The following is a 20,375-nucleotide window of genomic DNA, read 5'->3' on the forward strand; positions in this document are numbered from 1 at the left end:
TAGAAAGAGCAATTGTAAAAAGTAATGCACAATCGGTATGGTGTGTACTCACTGGCTGCTGTGGTTCCACTGGACACACAACGGCTTGCTGCGATTGGCCGTCTCCAGTAGTTTGAACTCCAGTAGGATGGGCTGGTCCAAATGTCCACCCACGAACGTCTGGTTGTTGTAGACAGATATGGTGACCACTGGGGAGTTCATTACTGGGTGTCTGGGAAGCCTGGGACCGTATGAAAGCAAATACAGGGTTACATAAGTCATACATTAACATGATCAGAAAGCATCATTCGGTATTCGGTACTCACCTCACTCCTCGTCGGTCTGTGTGATACTTTGGAGGTAGCGCTCCCCCAAGACTTCTATAGATCAGCAAAATGACTATTGTGATGGGAGGTTCAGGCGCTGCGCGGGTGCGTCTGGCTGCTGTGTATTCACTCGTGTGATTGGCTGAAATGCTGACTGGGGGTTGAACAGGAGGGATGTCTGAGAAGGAGCAGTTATAGTTAGCATGTTGTTAGCATGTTCCGTACTCTTTGATATGTACTCTTACATTCTTTCTCAACTTCTTTCTCTTTCCGCTCCTTCTCCCTCCAGCTATGTTGTTGCTGTTGTCGTTGTGGCCCCAGGGCAGCAGGGGGCAGTAACACGTGGGTGTAGGGATCCCAGACGGATTGACTGCGAAACAGCGTGGTGTGGTAACGTGGGAAACGTCGCCGCACGTCGGTGTGGTTTTCCACCCGATCCAGATTCATGACTGTGTGACAATACAATTAGAACATCGTTAGTCCGCTAACCTTTGTAACTTATACACTGCTTAAGTCGATGGCCACATAATAGTCAACATAACTTTTATTGACATACAATTGAAGACTCAAACGGCAACATCATGGCAAGCACGCAGTGCAATTCCAACACCATATACAGTATGTATCTCCGCCGCCGAACAAACACATCTCTAGTCCATTAGGTCATCTGTTTCACATCAATTGCAACACATTTGTCCACTTCCTGTATTCCAAATGCACTCTTTGCTAATGAACAAAGGAAAATGGCAAGGTAATATGGCAATACTATTAGGTAATATAAAGGAAAATTGTGCGATTTGGTGATTAATCATGATTAATTAATTTGCTAACTGAGATTAATCTGGTTTAAAATTGTTAACATGTAAAATTTAAAGTTGGTTGCCTAAATTTGAGTCGCTCATGTCCGTTCTTTGCAGAAAAGCAATGGATTCAGTCGCCATGTTTTGCTACAATTTTATGACAGGTATGATGTGGTGATTAATCGTGATTAATTAATTTTCAAACTGTGATTAATCTGGTTTTAAAATGTTATCATGTAAAACTTAAAGTTGGTTGCCTAAATTTAAGTTTCTCATGTCCATTCTTTGCAGAAAAGCAATGGAATCAGTCAGCATGTTTTGCTGCAATTTTATGACCGGTATGATGTGATGATTAATCGCGATTGATTAATTTGATAACTGCGATTAATCTGGTTTTAAAATGTTATCATGTAAAATTTAAAGTTAGTTGCCTAAATTTCAGTCGCTCATGTCCGTTCTTTGCAGAAAAGCAACGGATTCAGTCGCCATGTTTTGCTACAATTTTATGACCGGTAGTTATGTTATCATATCTTGGGATGAGGTGACATTTTACCCTTTATCTGACATGGAATCATATTTACATGCATCTTATATTTACTTATAGATGGATCCACATTTAAATGGATCCTACATGCGCCAAATGAAGCTTTATAACATTGAAAAAAATTAAAACAATGCAAATATTAAAAAATGTTAGTAAAAGAAATAATATGTCACTTTCAACTCACCAATATTAGGAGCTACCAGGGCCACAGGGTTGAGGTAGGTGAGCTTCATGTTCTGGGCCAGATTCTGCGTATACTGCCCCAGTAATTCTGTCAGCTCGGAAGGACCACCAGGAATGTGGTTCTGACCCTGGGCGAGGGCCCTCCAAAGCCCCTCCGTTCCGGGACTCAAAAGTACGCTGCAGCCCCGCAGGATGTTCTAAAAGAAGAAGAATTATTTTGAGGAAGGGGAAACGAACAAGAAAATAAACTCTTAAGGGTCACTGAAGGTCCACAGAAGTGCTGTGTGATAAGAAGCTCAATGAACAATATGATTTGATTCACACATTATTATATATTAATTATTATTAAATATTAATACACATTATTAATACAATTTGTAAAAAAAATTCAGCGCATAGCAACTGTACTTGGATCTGGATGAAAGGTGACAATCATGAGAAAACCAACAGTCCAGTTTCAGAGGGGACGTAACTTAAGCAAGTTTGCCCAGCATACCTTGCAGGTTGTAGATGAAAGTATAGTTTTGCATGTATGTTATTGCGTAAGCATTATTTTGATACCATAGTTACTTCTTCATGTTGAAGAGTTGGAAAAGCAAGCTGTAAGTAACAATTAAATTTATCGGTGTCCTAAATGTGTTTATTTTGATGTAAGTAAGTTGATGTGTGTAGCATCATACTGTAGACTGTGCGTACAGGGAGCGTCTTAGCTGCATGCACTCACTGATGTCTGGAGTTGCTATTGGCACAATTGGTGGTTCTATCTGAGTTTTTTTATAAACATGGGTAGTCCTGCAAAAAATGGGTAATGACCACATTTCTACTACCAATGTTGTGCCAAGATTGTCTGCACTCAGTAAACTCTTGGAGGTCAGACACAGTAAGTCAGAGGTCTCCAACCAGTAGCTCCTAACCACTTTTCAAGTAGCTCTCCAAAGGTTTATTAATTTATTATCAACTCCTATACCGACAAAATTTGAAAAAAAAAAAAAGAAAGTGGTGTTCGGCAGTAATCAGGAAGTCCTCGGGAGCACTTGGGAGTGTGTTCACAGCAGAGTGTGCGTGCCCGGAAGGCAGGCCGTGGGTGGAGTAAATTAAATAAAATTGCCATCTACTGATCATTTAAGTTAATGAAAACTAATTGGACTGATGATTGTGTGCACAAAATTAACAATCAAATCCCTTTTAATTATGATGACGATTAAATTTCTTCTAATTTTCTTATAATGTCTTAAGCAGGAGTGACAGAGGATTCAGCATGCCCCACAACGTATGATTAAATGCACAGTAATTAGAGCATACTCTGATGACAAAACATCATTTACAGTACTGTATTACTTCCACGGCCATGTCAGTTTCCATAGCAACCCGCCTGGAAAGGTATAACAATGACTGAGCCCCTTTCAGTAGCACGGTGTATTAGCGTGCCCAACTGCTATCACGCAGAGGAAGAATTACATTCCTGCTTCCTCATATATGTATATTATCCTCGCTTCCTCCAAACGAGGCTCTGTTAATACTGCAATATTGGATGAGCTCCCCTCACTGCATTGCCGTAGCAACAATACCCATAAAAGTACAGTATCTCATGCAAAACTACTGTTGCATGTTGCATCTATTATGCAGATGTTTACTGACAATACCATGTTTGCATTATCAGTAGCATGGCAGTAATCCTTTTGTGATGCTAAAATTGCACCAAATTGATTGCATTTACATGGATTAGAGATGCTCTCTTTAATCTACAATGCCATAATGCAATCAGATTGGGGAGCGTACAATTGTCACGGTTCACAGTGCCAGCAGGCACAATTGGCACTGTGGCAGTGCTGAATTTCATAACATATTCACACATTAAAATGACTAGCGACTACTGATAAACATGCTGGGAATATGTCACAGTTAAAAACATTGACTCAAGGTGAGTACATGTAAAAATTAATTTCAGAATATTATAATTTATCATGCAAATACTCCTTATTAGAAATTCTAACTGAGGAATTTATAAGTGGTAATTAAGCCTGTATCCGTGCAGATTTAGGAATGATCAAAGAGTGGCGATATCCATGTACCAAATTTAGAATTAGGTCACTACAACGTCTGGTCCGGATTAGCAGGATCACTCCTGTCCCATCCCACTCCCAACAGCCAATATTCCGGACTGGACTCCAACATTTAAATACAATACAATGTGTCACGGGCCGGCACGGCGGTCGTGTGGTTAGCGCGCAGACCTCACAGCTAGGAGACCCGAGTTTAATTCCACCCTCTGTGTGGAGTTTGCATGTTCTCCCCGTGCATGCGTGGGTTTACTCCGGGTACTCCAGTTTCCTCCCACATTCCAAAAACATGCTAGGTTAATTGGCGACTCCAAATTGTCCATAGGTATGAATGTGAGTGTGAATGGTTGTTTGTCTATATGTGCCCTGTGATTGGCTGGCGACCAGTCCAGGGTGTACCCCGCCTCTTGCCCGAAGACAGCTGGGATAGGCTCCAGCACCCCCAGCGACCCTCGTGAGGAAAAAGCGGTAGACTGAACAGTGTGTCACAGTGTGTGTGTACTATGCATGTATTCAGTATCCTACCTCATTAAAGTGCGCATCTTGAGTGGCAGTAAGTCCAAAGCCACTTTGTTGGGTCTCGAAGGCCAACAGGCGTGACAACAGTCGCTCTGCAATCAGCAAATCGTTACCATAGAGGCGGCCGGTCGCTTCGGTGACATCACGGAGCTGATGTGCAAGCTTCTTTTCCATAATCGTGTTTAGCTCTGTTTCATTGCGTTCAAGAGAGTCCAGCTAGATGAAAACAATCGATGTAAGTATTCAGATTGACACTTTGACACCGAGTAGCTTATGACTTGTCAACAACATACAGCAGCGCTGAGCTCCACAAATGGAGGAGAGGTGCAGTTGTAAAGGTCTGGCTCCATCCAGCCTCTCTCAACGTCACAGTGTCTGATGGCAGCGCCTGCAAGGCAAAGAGAAGCAGTGTTTTTCCACGAGGTCACGACCTGTTAATGTCAATGTGTGGACTCACCCACAGAGCCTTTGGGGCAGGGAACTGCTGCAGGCAAGTTGAACTTGGTCCGTGGCCACCAGATGCCTTGAGTGATGGTTTTTGGGCAGCCATCATAAATGACTGCATAAAAAGGAAATCTTACTCATGATACAGAAATAATATAGTAATAATATATAATTTGTGTAGTAATATTTTTCTCTTCGTACCTTCACACCCTGAGTTTGTGACCTCAGCAAAGGGGTTGTCACACATGTTGCACTGGCGACCGATCACACCGGGTCTGCACTGGCACTGGCCAATCTCAGGGTCACATGTCCGTGAGAAGGAGCCCACCGGGTAACAGTCACAAGGCAGGCAGCCGTCTGTGCCCCGTGGACGATAGTGAAACTCCTGAATATATTCCCACACATAAGCACAGTGTCACTGATGTGAAATATCCCAGAGTTCCGTATTGTTTTTGTACAGTATTGCATAACACTCTCTGTCCATGCATTATTAGGTGTGATAATTAACCCGCCATGAGGCCAAAGTTTGCAAGTGCAAGGACTATTAATATGAATTTTCAGGTGCATAAAAAAATATGATTTTGCACAAGTAAAACTAATGAGAATATGATTAGGATAAATGCATGCAAAGATGATAGCCATTATCATGAAGTATAATAATGTCAGAGTAGCCATGTTTACATGGACCCAAATATTCCAATTCCATTTGGGTTATTTGCTCAAACAGAAAGAATGTAACCTTTGTATACACCTCATTCCGAAAGAAAAGTGCCAATCCGAATGAATATATAATCGGATTTACGGGGGTGGAATATTCCTTTCCCCAATCCGATTGAAGTATCTTGTACCCGCTCAATCGGAAAGTTGTCAGGATGCATTCTTTCAGCGCATGCTCAGCTGTGACGTAACACGCAGACGTCTCTCAGGTTTTGAAAATGGCGGCGAGCAGTCGTCACTGGACGACAGCGGATAAGGGAATCTTAAAGAACCAAATGATAGAATGAGAACCAGATTGTTTATTCCTGACAACAATACCCAATACAGACGTCCGGACTTATCTGCAGTCCCTGTATGCCTACAAGTAAGCGGGTCTTATTACAGCACAGCTGCAAAAAAAGCACCCTTCCTTTCCCTGCCCGGTCTTTTATACACTCATTGTGTAAGAGGCTGGAGTCCTGGACCAATCAGATTTCGTCACTGCCCTTGCTTGAACCGCTTTCATGGTGTTTCTGCTTTTGTTTGTTCGCAGGGGCATCAAGGCATCTTTCCTTTGTTCACAGGGGCATCAAGGCATCTGGAACATTCTGCTTTTTCTTTGTTGCAAAGCAAGCTGTCATATGCGTACTCGATGTTTCCTCTTTAACTGTCAGTTAGTCCTTTTTTGTGTGGGTGCGTGTATAAGTATCTTTTCTTTCTTTTGTGAGACATGTGTTTGTTTTAGCTTGCTTTTATCTTTAGCTAGCAAAATTGAGCAAATACCTTCAACGTTCAAGTTGCTGCTTTAAAAAAAGCATAGCAACTGTCCCAAAAACCGTGGTAATCACACTCTCGTCCGCCATCTTTGATGAATCACGTGATGTTGTTTACATTTTACTGCGCATGCCCTATTGACTATTCCATTTGATTATAGCGGTGCATGTAGACAGGAGATTGGAATATTCCTTTCCATGTATACACTGTTTTCTGGTACATCATTCAGAAAGATTCCATTCGGAAAGAGGAAAATCTCATGTAAACGTGGCTACTGATAGTTTTATGAATGGTGACCTGTGCCATGTGGCTTCAATATAAACACATCACCTACTGGTGATAGAATCACGACAATACAAGAAACATATTGTACATGATATCAAGGGATATCTTCTATATTGTATTTATCTGCCTGGGTCCACATGTACGACCTGTGTGAGTGTTACCGTCAGAGATTAAGAGACTAGGGTCAAAGGAGCAGATTAAAACCAGGATAAACAGATCGGTAAATATGCAGGTATCACTGCTGAATAAACCTCTGAGAAGCAGGCACATGCTCAATATGTTATATGTGAAAACAAGATATTTTTTAAAGTAGTCATTGCAGTATTCTAGTTAGTTTGTTCCTTACCTTGCACTGACAGTGCCCACTGGTTTTGTTACAGTCTGGATCAAATCCTTTATTGGTGTCACAGTGACAAGGTCCACAGGTGGGAGACCCCCACCAGCCCCTCGGACACTGGTGGTCTATCCTAAATGAGCACAGAGAGAGTACTACTGATACAGCCATCGTATTTCAGAAGCCGTTTACTGTCCACAATCGAACGAACACGTGTTAGCACCATTGCTATCTAGCACTGCTTTAATGGAATCCTCTTCCACTCCTACATGATCATGATGTCACGGTACAAGTTTATGTTTACTTCAGTGTCAGCAGCACTCATGCAGCCCCAGACCACGACACTACCAACTCTTGCTACTCACTATCATAATAAATAATAAAAAGACATATAAGGAGTACACATAAACACACAAAATACCTGTCTTGGCAGTACTGTCCATAGTGGTTGTCTCCGCAGTCACATGTGTACCCATGTGACGACGTGGGCTTCCTGTGGCACTGAGCCTCATTGTCGCATGGGTTCAGATGGCAAGCATCAGTGCAGCCTTTCCCATAGTAACCTGCAAAACAATGAAATATAAAGTTATTTATGTACTAAAGCTCATTTTCTATGTCAAACATACGTCGGAAGATTATAGCTGCAAGTGCCGATTTCCAATTGAAATGCAACATTATTATTGATGCATGAGTGACGGATTCTGGCAATGTTTTATGATTATTTTCATAGCATTGAGCATTTCTGTAAACATACTGAGGGTTAATACTGTATTATAACAGATGTCATCCCACTGTGTTTAAAATAACAACATTAAATGTTCAGTATTTACATTCTTACATTTCCTCTATATATGTTTTGTATATATCTTGAGATGTTTGCAATCAGTTTCTGTGTCATATTCTACTACTACTGTTGCTTGCTTTCCTGGCAAAGACACATTCAATCATCCACTATCAGCCCTATACATCTTCAGCCGTTCACCATGGCAACTGACTGAGCACCGTGACGACAGCCTTTATTGATACCGGCCTTGTGGCAACAATAAGGGAAAGAAGAAGCGGAGAAACACACAGATTTGAAACTATGAACATTTTTTTTTAAATCAATAGGCTATTAGACATACATATATGAGTTAATGGTTATATTCTTAAACAGTTTCATTGTTGATTGACAGATAATACAAGCAGTACATACACACACACATATATATATATATATATATATATATATATATATATATATATATATATATATAAACCCCAGATGATATCAGATACAGGGATGATTTTTCTTGTCATACCAGCGGCACTTTTATTAAAAATTTTGAAGTGACATTTAAATTAGAGTCCTCAAGGCTATCATGAGCACATGAGTATTAAAATCCATCAAAAATGTAAAACAAAAGGTCTCATTTAAACGTACAGCAGTTCCATAGACTGTCATTTGCATATCTTGTCTCTCAAATGAAAGAGAATTATTTACAGCGCACCTCTCTTATTTTTTCTTTCCGTGCTCTTATTAAACTTTTATTCGTCTTTGAGCTGCACTTGTTGTCTGGCGTTCTCCATTTTTAATGATCATCGTGCTAATCAAAGATAATGAGAGCCGGAGCTGAAAATAAACTCTGAGTGTACACACAGGAAGTTTTTTTCCATACGATTATGTGTTTGTATGTGATGTTCCAATTGAATAAGTTCAGGTGCTTTAGCATTAGCTCACAGGCGAGAGTCTGGCATACAAAGGATGCTGCAGGAGGAGCATTGCCTCTCTGCTTCCTCTTTCAGGCTGCCAGGCCTCAGGCTCCCGCACACACACACACACACACACACACATCGTATCCTCTTCACCACTCCTTCTTCACTCCCTCCATCTTTGCTGCAAGCACTTGCTCTCATTTTCTAACTTTTTCTTGTTAGCAACTTCACTCTTACTTTCTTAATTTGTTGAGTTTGCACATACACTGTCTTACAGTTTTAGCTTAAGGGCCGCACTGAACAACAAGGAAAAAAGTCCAAGTTCCATCCATACAATTTCTGTATCGCTTATCCTCAAGAGGGTCGCAGGTATGCTGGAAACTATCCCAGCTGTCTTCAGGCGAGAGGCGGGGTACACCCTGGACTGGTCGCCAGCCAATCACAGGGCACATATAGACAAACAACCATTCACACTCACATTCATACCTATGGACAATTTGGAGTCGCCAATTAACCTAGCATGTTTTTGGAATGTGGGAGGAAACCGGAGTACCCGGAGAAAACCCACGCATGCACGGGAAGAACATGCAAACTCCACACAGAGATAGCCGAGGGTGGAATTGAACTTGTGTCTCTTAGCTGTGAGGCCTGCGTGCTAACCACTCGATCACCGCACAGCCGTCTTCCCGATCTCATTTATTCATTTTCTACTGCTTATCCTAACGAGGGTAGCAGGGGTGCTAGAGCCTATCCCAGCTGTCTTCAGGCTAGAGGCGGGGTATATCCTGGAATGGTCGCCAGCCAATCACAGGGCACATATAGACAAACAACCATTCACACTCACATTCATACCTATGGACAATTTGGAGTCGCCAATTAACCTAGCATGTTTTTGGAATGTGGGAGGAAACTGGAGTACCCGGAGAAAACCCACACACGCATGGGGAGAACATGCAAACTCCACAGAGATAGCCGAGGGTGGAATTGAACTCAGGTCTCCTAGCTGTGAGGTCTGCGTGCTAACCACTCAACTACCACGCAGCCGTTTTCCCGATCTGATTCATTCATTCATTCATTTTCTACCACTTATCCTCACGAGGGTCGCGGCGGTGCTGGAGACTATCCCAGCTGTCTTCAGGCGAGAGGTGGGGTACACCCTGGACTGGTGGCCAGCCAATCACAGGGCACATATAGACAAACAACCATTCACACTCACATTCATACCTATGGACAATTTAGAGTCGCTAATTAACGTAGCATGTTTTTGGAATGTGGGAGGAAACCCACACACATACACAGAACATGCAAACTCCACACAGAGATGGCAGATGGTGGAAATGAACTTGGGTCTCCTAGTTGTGAGGCCTGCGTGCTAACCATTCGTCCACTGCGCAGCCGTTATCCCCATCTCCTGACACATAATTCATTTTGTGGTTCTACAAATCAACATAACGAAATAATGAAGACAGTATATTTATTGATTTAAGGAGTTCGTCTCCAGTGTTTCCGGGCTATTTGATGAGACCTTCTTTCTTCTCCGATTTCCATCTGCCGCCCCAAATCTCCTCTGTTTACATTATTCCAGTCTGCCACTGCCTTCTCTTAATTAACCATTAACATTTTCAATCTGTCTGTTGCTGTGTTTCATCTTTTTGGTTCATGTCTTCATGTGTTTTCCATCTCTGTTGTGTCGACTTCTGCTTTAATCTTTTCCTCCTTCATTAGATTCAGCCAATTAAGAAGTTTGGGTTTCTTTCTCTCTCGTTTCAATGATCTCCAAACTGTGAGATGGATTGGACCATATTATGGAGGGAAGGTTCTCACCTGGTTCACATATGCAGGAATGTCGCTCCCAGTGGTCAGAACATCGGCTGTGGGCGGGGCAAGGAGATGAAACGCAGGGGTTGCCGACATTGCAGCCGATCTCCACTTTCACCGTTCTGGAGGGGCGGGGCAGCAAGGGAGAGTCCGGTCTCACACCCAAACGAACGCCCTAGAATGAGATAGAGGGGGTGTCATGGCATTTAAGGTTTAAAGGAGCAAATTGGCTTCTGCTTCATGGATAATGAATCAATTTCTCCTCACCTGTATGCATCCCCTTATCCCGTTCTGGACCTCTCCAGAGCCCAACACTCCTCCCACATGCAGATGTTTCACCTTCAAACCATGAATCTCATTTCCCACTATTGCTGTTCCCTAATAGGAGGGGGGGAAAGGAAGGATGATCATTAATAATGGATGGAAACTGAATTCCTGAACAAAGATGCATAAAGATATCGTTTCAATGATGATAGTGTTTGACCTCGTAAAAGGTAATTGTTTTGGAGTGAAGCTATCAAGGTTGTCACAACCAGTTGAGATGATGTATACATTAAAGGTCCCCTTCTTCTTCTTCTTCTTTCTTTTTCGGCTTTTCCCTTCAGGGGTCGTCACAGCAAATCAATTGCTCCTCATGTCCTCCTTCACTACATCCATAAACTTCCTCTTTGGGCTTCCTCTACGCAGCATCCTTCTACCAATATATTCACTATCCCTCCTCTGGCCTCTAACATGTAATGTCCCTCTGATGTACTCGTTCCTGATCCTATCCATCCTGGTCACTCCCAATGAGAACCTCAGCATCCTCATCCGAGACAAAATGGCTTTCCCTTACACCCGAAGAAACTGTCCCTGGGAGGCTTAGCTAACACCCTACAATGAAAGGCAGAGCTTGTGAGAAGCAGTACACGCCCATATAAGGAAGCCCTGCACTCTGTGATGTCATAAGAGACAATGTTAGAAAAAAACTCTCTGAAACCGAGCGTTCAGAGCTCACTTCGAAATGCGCAAACCTCATTATTTGAAACACTGGCATCGTTTAACACTGGAATACAACATTCTAGCTACATTTATAGGTCAGAAAAGTGGAAAAAGCATAATAGGTCCTCTTTTAAGTAAAAGCTAACAATAACATTCAGATCAATATAGAGTGGGCCAATGCTGACATAATAGCCGGGAACATCAAGCATGAACTGTAAATCAATAAGTCCCATTTAAGGGGTTCCTCTTTCAGCAGTCAGGATTGATGTTGGGCTGACAGTCGCTGCCAAACAAACATAATCAGTCTAATTGGTGGTGACTGTGTCATCGTCTCATATTTCAACTCATCATTCTTTTCTAAATGATGTAAGACAGTAAAAAATATTATTGCTATTTGCTATTCTGCCACTTCTTAGTTCAATCATCTTTCTGTGTCCTCTGGTCATTGGCATTTTAATATTTAATGCAGAGCAGACTGACTGACAGCAGGGACCCGTTACAATTTTGTGAAAATCTGGATAAAGGTGCAGTGATAAATGAGTGATCATTTCAAGTATCTCTTACCTGATAGAGTCCAAAATCAAGGCGAAGTGTAGCGACGTAACGTGTCTCACGCCCGCTGTGCACATCACGCAACTCAAGCTGGAGGTCATGCCACCGCCCGTCCGCCACTTGAACCTGATCCAGCCTCAGCCTCACTGGTCTGGTTGAACCCCGAGTCACCGAGAAAACTAGCTGGCCATTTGTTAGCTGGGAAAAGATGGGAAACGTCAGTAAACACAATCTAGAAACCAAGCAAGGAGAAACTGGAGAGACCTGGAAGAGCAGGCTGGTGTACTGGCCCGCCTGGGCCTGGAGCAGAGTCCCCTCTCTGGCTCTGGTTCGGAACACCAAGCCCAGGTACCAAGGAGTGGAGATGGTTACGTCATTCTTCAAGTCCCACCACAGGGCGCTGTTTCCCAGGAAGCGATGGGGGTGGGGCATCACTACGGGAAAAAACATGTTTTTGATGTGCTTTTGGTAAAAGCATTGAACCGTGCTGTACATGTCTGCCACTGAAAACCAAAAGCATTTTTTTAATACTGTGAACATTTTCTGCTAAGTACCTTAATGGATGCTTTCACGACAACGTTAGCGAGCTATTGAAAAGACCTTCATGGGGTGACAAGGTAAAATATACCAAGAATCAACCATGAAATGAAACTGAAAAGACTCTCACCATGGCCGCAGTCCTTGCCTCCGTACCCAAGTGGGCAATCACAGGAGAACGTCTCCCAGCTGACCCGGCAGGTTCCTCCATTCTGACAAGGATTGGACTTGCAGTAGGGAAGTTTAGCAGTGCAGCCTATGGTAATGGTAATGGTTTTATTTCATTTGAACATGCATCAGATTACAATTGAATGCATCACATAATCAGTTCACAGTTCCACATGTCCAAAAGGAGTAGGAAGAAGCAAAGCTTATTAAATCCTACCCCTCCATCTGGTACTTTTACAATCAGTAACTGTTACATTTGTTCACTTCCTGCTTTCCTAATATAGTTTAAGGTTTTTTTATAGGTGATATGACCATCCAATGACATAATGGGTACCATAGTAAGTGTCAATATAGTGATATATATAGCACATCATGACTGGTTCAATACTCTTCATCCTTGTATTTAGCAAACATCAACTGCTTGTATTGTTTCTTGAATTGGCTATCGTGGAAAGGTACACCATATATTACAGGAATGCAAAAAAACAGTCAAATATCACAATTGTACCTTTACATAATGCATTTCCTGATATAGTTACTGGGCCAGTTTGTTCACTCAAGTGACACAAATGAACAATAACGACTAGCAGTGCTGACCTGGGAGGGTTCCGTTGTTGGCAATAAACCCAGCCAGGTCCAGCGGCTTGTTATCAATGTGCAGCTCCTTCATACAGCCAATAAACTCCCTGGTGCCAAATGGGAAGTTATCTGGAACATTGGGAACTCCACCCAAGAACAGTGGACCAGTTAGGTCAAGAGACCTAATAAGAAGGAAATGGAAGATAGTTCATTAATACAGAGCGTCAGGAGAAAAGGGAAGAACCTAATAAAAAAGGGGGATTATGGTAATGGTAATGGTTTAATTTCATTTGAACATGCATCAGATTACAATTGAGTGCATCCCATAATCAGTTCACAGTTCCACATGTCCAAAAGGAGTAGGAAGAAGCAAAGCTTATTAAATCCTACCCCTCCATCTGGTACTTTTACAATCAGTAACTGTTACATTTGTTCACTTCCTGCTTTCCGTAATACAGTTTAAGGTTTTGTTTGTTTGTTTGTTTGTTTAAATAATGTACCACGTACCGAAGTACAAGGTGATATGACCATCCAATGACATAATGGGTACCATAGTAAGTGTCAATATAGTGATATATATAGCACATCATGACTGGTTCAAGACTCTTCATCCTTGTATTTAGCAAACATCAACTGCTTGTATTGTTTCTTGAATTGGCTCATCGTTGTGCATTGTTTGACTTCCTTACTCAATCCATTCCATAGTTTGATTCCACATACTGAAATGCTATGGCTTTTTAACGTAGTCCTAGCATAGAAGTGTTTCAAATGTAGTTCTTCCCTGAGATCATATTTCTCCTCTCTTGTAGAGAAGTATTGGATGACATTTTTAGGTAATTGGTTATTTTTAGCCTTATGCATTATTTTAGCTGTTTGAAGATGAACTATATCAGCAAGTTTAAGTATTTGTGATTTTAGAAATAAGGAGTTAGTATGTTCTCTGTAGGCGGCATTATGAATTATCCTTACTGACCTTTTTTGTAGTACATTTAACAATTAGATTGTGGTGTTTAAGAAGGAATTCAAATACTAATGGTGGTCATGTTGAGGGTAAAGATAAATCAGAGGAAGAAATGAATTGCAAACAGGAGACAAGAAGAGAGATGAAGGAGATTAAATATCAGTTGGATTACAAAGCAGAGTGGGAATAGAGCGGAGACAGGAGCAAAAAATAAAAAACAAAAAAAATGGAGGCAAAAAAAAAAGATAAAAGGATGACAGGAGGCAGCCGGGGAGGCAGATGAACAAACAAAGATTAAGTGTGAGTTACAGCAAACATCAAGAGAGTAGAAATGTAGAAAAAAGATAGCAGGAAGGTGAGTGGATGAAACAAAAGAATATGTCACATTACATAAAAATGAGACATGAATGTGCTGTCACTGGGAGAGCTTTTCTGTTTCCAGAGCTTTGCTTTAGTAGCGCTTGAGCGAGACTGAGGAAACAAAACAAGACAAATGGCCCCAGAGTCACACAAACTAGAGATGAAGCTCAACTTTTGTCAGATATAAAAAAAAAAAAATCAGTTCTGACGAGGAGACGTGCGGAGAGAGGAGAGATTTACAACAGCTAGACCTTCTCTGATCCATTCTCTGTTGCTGCGGGCTGACATGACACAGCCAACGTGATTACAGATTACCCAGAGGCCGCGCATCACCACGACGACAAGCTTGGTTTGTGTTTGTTGTACAAAATTGTCAGCAGACACCACAAGTAGGGTTACAAATGACACATTACGACACTCGAAATTTGACATGAGCAGTGATAAAAAAAAATAAGTAGATAAATAGATAAGTATTTGCTGAAGCAGCAAACTCCGAATCGAACCCAGGTCTCCTAGCTGTGACCACCATGGAGTTATTTGAACATAACAAGTGGCGGTATGCATGGCGGATAAAGAACACAGCATTCCAAGACCAACACTTGCTACCCACAGTAACATTTGGTGGTGGTTCCATCATGCTGTGTGCTGTGTAGCCAGTACAGGTACTGGGAATCCTCAACTTGAAGGTGACATGGATTCCAGTTAGTATCAGCAGGTTCATACCAAGAATGCTCAAGAATCGGTGATAAAGTTGAGGTGGGGCTGGATACTTCCAACAAGACAATGACCCTAAACACACCTCAAATTCTACTAAGGCATCCATGCAGGGGAACGTAGTACAATGTTCTAGAATGGCCATTTCAGGCTCCAGACCTGAATATTATTGAAAATCTGTAGTGTGTGAACATCACATCTACATATACAGTATATATTGCATGGTACTTGAAGTGTAAACATATATTGTCGTAATGTAGTGTCCGAAGGCCAAAACAATTCAGGAGGCAAACTTATTTAGTTTAGCAGAGAAACTTGTGGAAAACACAAGAAAAAATAATAATAAATTGGAAAAAAAAAAGAATGATTTGACTTGACTTCCCAAAACAAAAAGAAGAAAAAAAGGTATTGTATATATTATATATATTATATTATATACTGCATGTTCTCCCCGTGCATGCGTGACTCTAAATTGTCCATAGGTATGAATGTGAGTGTGAATGGTTGTTTGTCTATATGTGCCTTGTGATTGGCTGGCCACCAGTCCAGGGTGTACCCCGCCTCTCGCCCGAAGACAGCTGGGATAGGCTCCAGCACCCCCGCGACCCTCGTGAGGAAAAGCGGTAGAAAATGAATGAATGAATATTATATACTCTTATAGGGCTCCCAATCTGCCCAGAATGTCCCACTTTCGTCCATAGGTTGGTCTACAAAACACATCTAATCATGAAACGCTTAAAACTGTATTTCAACACCATCATCTGATGTGACCCCACTGCTACTACAACTCTCCATAAAACATTAACCCATACACATATTTCCCTACCCGAACCCGAGATTAAATACCCATCCAACCTTACAACCCCTTCCCCTCATCCCCTGTACATGGTATGATCTGATGATGTCACTAATGACATCACCAAACCTATAAAACCCAGAGACTCATGGTGGCTCCTGCCCAAACATTCCTGCAGGTAAGTATCCCCAGGTAAGACGAACGCTGTACACATGTTCGAATCCCAATTTAGCCTGGATTAACGCAGCACTATTATCAATGACATAATTCCACAAACAATGAAATCCTGAATACAATAATATAAGGGACAAGTGATGAGTTCTAACTAATTGACTTTGTCAACATATATACTGTACATAAAAGAACTCACTTCTTGTTGCTGGTCTGTTTGCCCTGAGCGGCGCAGCTGTAATTTCCAAGCTGCGTGCCAAAGCGGAGTGACAAGGCTGTATCGCAGTCATCAACGCTTACCACAGCAATCTTCTCATCTGATGGACCCTGGGCCTCGCCACTCATGCTGCGCTTAGGCTGACCACACACAAACAAGAACAGAAGATTAAATGTGTGATGTAAAGAAACAACAACCACACACGAGCAGACGTGCAGAGGAAAACAGGATAAACGTCAAGGTTATATTTATCGACAGCAGGGAGTAAGACGGCACAACAAACAATATCGAAACATTATATTGTCAAGTAGAAATGCACCTTGTAGGCCACCACGATGTATCCCACTGTGTATCAACTGAATTTTCTCATGTGGAGGAAATAATTTTTCCACAAAAACTACAAGGTGCATTGAATGCAACTTGTGCAGCATTTCTAAATAAAAAAGACTAGTTGGGAATAGTTAGTGTAATAAATCTGATGTAAAATACACTGGCTCCACTTTTCAACAGATGTAATAATATGACATCAAACGCCATCTTTCATGTGAACGCGCACTTGGCATAAAAACATAAGTCGATAACCGCCGTCGTGGGACCGATTAAGTCTGATTGCGGATGCTGTCTGGCTAGTTATGTCGAGCCACTATCAGCATATACCCCCAATGACTCCAAGGCAAACCAGTGGGATACACGTCATCTCATTGTTAGCAAGGAAAGGGGAAACGGGTTAGTAAGACAACAAAACAATACTGAGGAAAAAAAAATCTGATTGGAAAACGAGGCAGCATGTAAGTTCATTCACACGCATACTCACATAGCGTATAGCTGGCTGAGGAATAAAAAAAAAAAAAAAAGAACAAAAAATTAAAGATAATGTGCATCCATTGTGTAAGGATGGAATAATGAACAAATGCCCACATGATGGAACACACACATTTGTGCTCAAATAAAAACATCTACTGGAGTTCTGCAGACAGAACAAAAGCACACAAAAAAACAGCAGTACAAAGCAATACTTTTTCAGTGAGGTTGTGTACCACGAATATACACATTAACACTCAATAAAGTCATCAAATCTTACAATTATGTATTCCCACATAGTATCAGCATTTGGGAGCAAATATGATGTAAAAGAAAAAGGTAAAAAAAAATGCATCTAAATACATGCATCTGTGCATGGGCAAAAAGGGAGATGGTGCGTTCAAAGACTGTCAAACAAAGTAGGACACATTGGCGCTTGCATTAAACATTCAAAAACTGGGGGACTATTGTAGTCAAATAATTTTATGACTATTGTGCTTTGTTTTGGATATTTACATTTGTACAAAAAGCCTTGGTGTCAGTGTGAGAGGTCTCACTCGCTCACATTTTGTATTTGTTGAACATTTGTGGGCGAGTTTCAGAGCTGATATGATAATAATAAAGAAAAATAGTAATACAAAAATATGCTTTCAGAGTGTATATATATTTTTAAAATAATGTAAAATAAAGAATATATAAGTAATATATAATTAAATAATATAAGTAATAATACATATGTAAATAATATAAGTAAATATTATATATTAATAAAATAATAATAATAATTATTATTATTATAGTCATTTCTATCTGCGATTAAATGTGATTAATTCCAAGTTAACTACAGACAGCATGATTAATCATGATTAAATATTTTAATCGATTGTCATCCCTAATATATACATAAATTACACTGTATATGGGTAAGAATAAAAACACAATTGAGGATGAACTCACTTTGTTGTAGTAGTGGATGTGAACCGTGTGCCACTCCCCATCACTCACGCCTCCTGGCAGGAAGGGACTCACCTGAGTGGACGATTCACCTGCGGGTATTGCAAAAACTTGAAATTAACCCATTTGTTCCGTGACATCGATGGACACTTCGTAAATATGGTGGACAATGTTAGCAAAAACCAAAACATACCTGTAGAATATTTCAGCACCACTTGTCCTTCTTGGATCTCTAAAGCGATGAAGTCATGTTTCTCGTTGAAGCGGCCATTGTAGAAAAGAAGACCGTTGTTCTCAAGTGTTGCAAACCTTGAAAAGACACACATATTATGTCATAGTTAGTTCATAGATATATGCAAACATATATGCAAACAAATCTAAACACTCTATACGTCCTAACATTACAAAATTATGACTGTAAATATTGTAGACAGTAGCTAATAAGTAAAATACTGCCAATATTGGCCTTTCAAGTGCTTGAAGTAGGTAGTTGTAGGTAGTCTAGTTACCATGACTACAATGTGATAGCTCCTCCTGCTAAGGACCAAAACAGATACAGGTCATTTCGATAGCTATTCTATTGTGTCTCTGCAGTAGGCCACGCAGTGCTGCACCATGCAGCAGAATGCAGAGCTATCGCATTTCTCCAAAGCAACCAACAGTTGCACAATCACCAGTAAAAAGAGGCTGAAAGGATAAACTGCATAGGTCTGTTATAAGTTGTTGGATTATCTAATTGGACATTAAATAAATATGTTGTACAAATTGAGCAGAAAACATCTTTATTTAATATTTGTCTCCCCTGAGGCCAAAGCATATTGATGTTGTTCCGCTTAAAATCTGTTCAGTCAGCTATTCATTCATCTTAGCAGCACACACTCCTATTCCAGCTGGCCGGGACACACAAACAGTACATGCTGCAGCCCCCGTGAATAATACAGCAGACAGTATTTACCCGGTATCTGTCCTAGGGCAAAATCACAAAGACAAATATTGCACCTCTAAGAGTGACTGATGAAAAGGGAATATATAAAGATAAATACAGCCGTGCATTGCAGTGTTGTGTGAAATCAAGCCAAATATTTTTTTTCCATGCAACAAAAAAGGTAAAGAGGAATAAAATACAAAATTTAAGTAAGAATGCCATGGAGAACCTTTAAGGCAGGGGTCTCAAACATGCGGCCTTTGAGGCCCCCGCCTTGATATGAAAGTTTAATGTTAGTGCGGCCCGCGCAAGTTTGATATGGATGCTGTATGGTATCATGTACCCAGAAAAAATTATTATGTTTGATTAATGTTCATGTTAAAGGTTAAATAACTGTTAATAGTTATCCTCCCTATCCGTGTGGAAGTGGTAAGTTTTTGGCTATTTAAGTTTAAAGGAAATAACTTGAAGGCTACTGTTTAGGTCGCTAGCTCTCTAGTTTGCGAGTTAGCATGTGTCTCAAGACACTGCAGTTGCGCAATATGTTGTAAATAAAAAGAGTATAAATGTGACTATAGTCGTGTTTTGTCATGTCTACAGGGCTCTGATAATGCTTTGTTCATTTTAATCTGAAAAAATAATTTGTCTACCCACCAACTATATGTGGTTTCTCAAGTTTTTATTATTTGCCGTTTTATTATTATTATATTTATTTATTACTGATTGATTGATTTTCTTTATTCTTGATTAGTTTATTTATTTTTCATCTTATTTTGTGCAGAAAAATAAAAATTTGAGAACAGTGGAATGTTTTATCAGAGCTTTTATTGTAGAAAATCCGCACCAAAGCACTGAAAAAGTTTGTATATTTTTCTGTTTTTAATAAATGCGTTTTTTTGGGGGGGGGGGAAACCTGATGCGGCCCAGCCTTGCCCAGACCCTAGCTCCAGTGGCCCCCAGGTAAATTGAGTTTGAGACCCCTGCTTTAAGGTTAGTCACTATTAGAAGTCAAATTCAACAAAAAAGGCCAGTACAGTATATGGGATCAACTGAGCAAGAGCATCAAGTTAATCCCCAGATACAAAAAAGATATCCCTTTGTTATGGGAGAAGTTGGAAGAATTGGAAAACCGTTTAAGACAAAACAAAGTTAGATTTATTGGGATCTCAGATGTTAATGAAACTTGGTGATGGACAACTGAA

The 20,375-nt window shown here is 40.8% G+C and overlaps 1 protein-coding gene across 2 annotated transcripts in view; it reads right to left on the minus strand.

Moving 5' to 3' along the window:
• Positions 1-20,375, minus strand: part of celsr3 (cadherin, EGF LAG seven-pass G-type receptor 3) — a 54,937-nt gene that overhangs the window by 12,429 nt on the left and 22,133 nt on the right. The window contains exons 5-24 of one of the 2 annotated variants that reach the window (XM_078797929.1): positions 18,442-18,557; positions 18,252-18,340; positions 17,308-17,322; positions 16,476-16,633; positions 13,293-13,456; positions 12,658-12,783; positions 12,255-12,424; positions 12,003-12,188; positions 10,725-10,835; positions 10,464-10,632; positions 7,366-7,507; positions 6,957-7,077; positions 5,057-5,240; positions 4,869-4,970; positions 4,705-4,799; positions 4,418-4,627; positions 1,834-2,029; positions 551-754; positions 306-483; positions 53-220 (exon numbers count right to left, since the gene is read on the minus strand). In XM_078797929.1, the coding sequence (XP_078654055.1) occupies positions 53-220; positions 306-483; positions 551-754; positions 1,834-2,029; positions 4,418-4,627; positions 4,705-4,799; positions 4,869-4,970; positions 5,057-5,240; positions 6,957-7,077; positions 7,366-7,507; positions 10,464-10,632; positions 10,725-10,835; positions 12,003-12,188; positions 12,255-12,424; positions 12,658-12,783; positions 13,293-13,456; positions 16,476-16,633; positions 17,308-17,322; positions 18,252-18,340; positions 18,442-18,557 (2,904 nt within the window). The remainder of the gene's footprint in view (positions 1-52; positions 221-305; positions 484-550; positions 755-1,833; positions 2,030-4,417; positions 4,628-4,704; positions 4,800-4,868; positions 4,971-5,056; positions 5,241-6,956; positions 7,078-7,365; positions 7,508-10,463; positions 10,633-10,724; positions 10,836-12,002; positions 12,189-12,254; positions 12,425-12,657; positions 12,784-13,292; positions 13,457-16,475; positions 16,634-17,307; positions 17,323-18,251; positions 18,341-18,441; positions 18,558-20,375) is intronic. The other variant, XM_058084097.2, reaches the window with a different exon arrangement.

Source organism: Doryrhamphus excisus, linkage group LG17, assembly GCF_037039965.1.
Source record: "Doryrhamphus excisus strain RoL-2023G ecotype Guam linkage group LG17, RoL_Dexc_Guam_v1.1, whole genome shotgun sequence".
Classification (NCBI taxonomy): Eukaryota; Metazoa; Chordata; class Actinopteri; order Syngnathiformes; family Syngnathidae; genus Doryrhamphus; species Doryrhamphus excisus.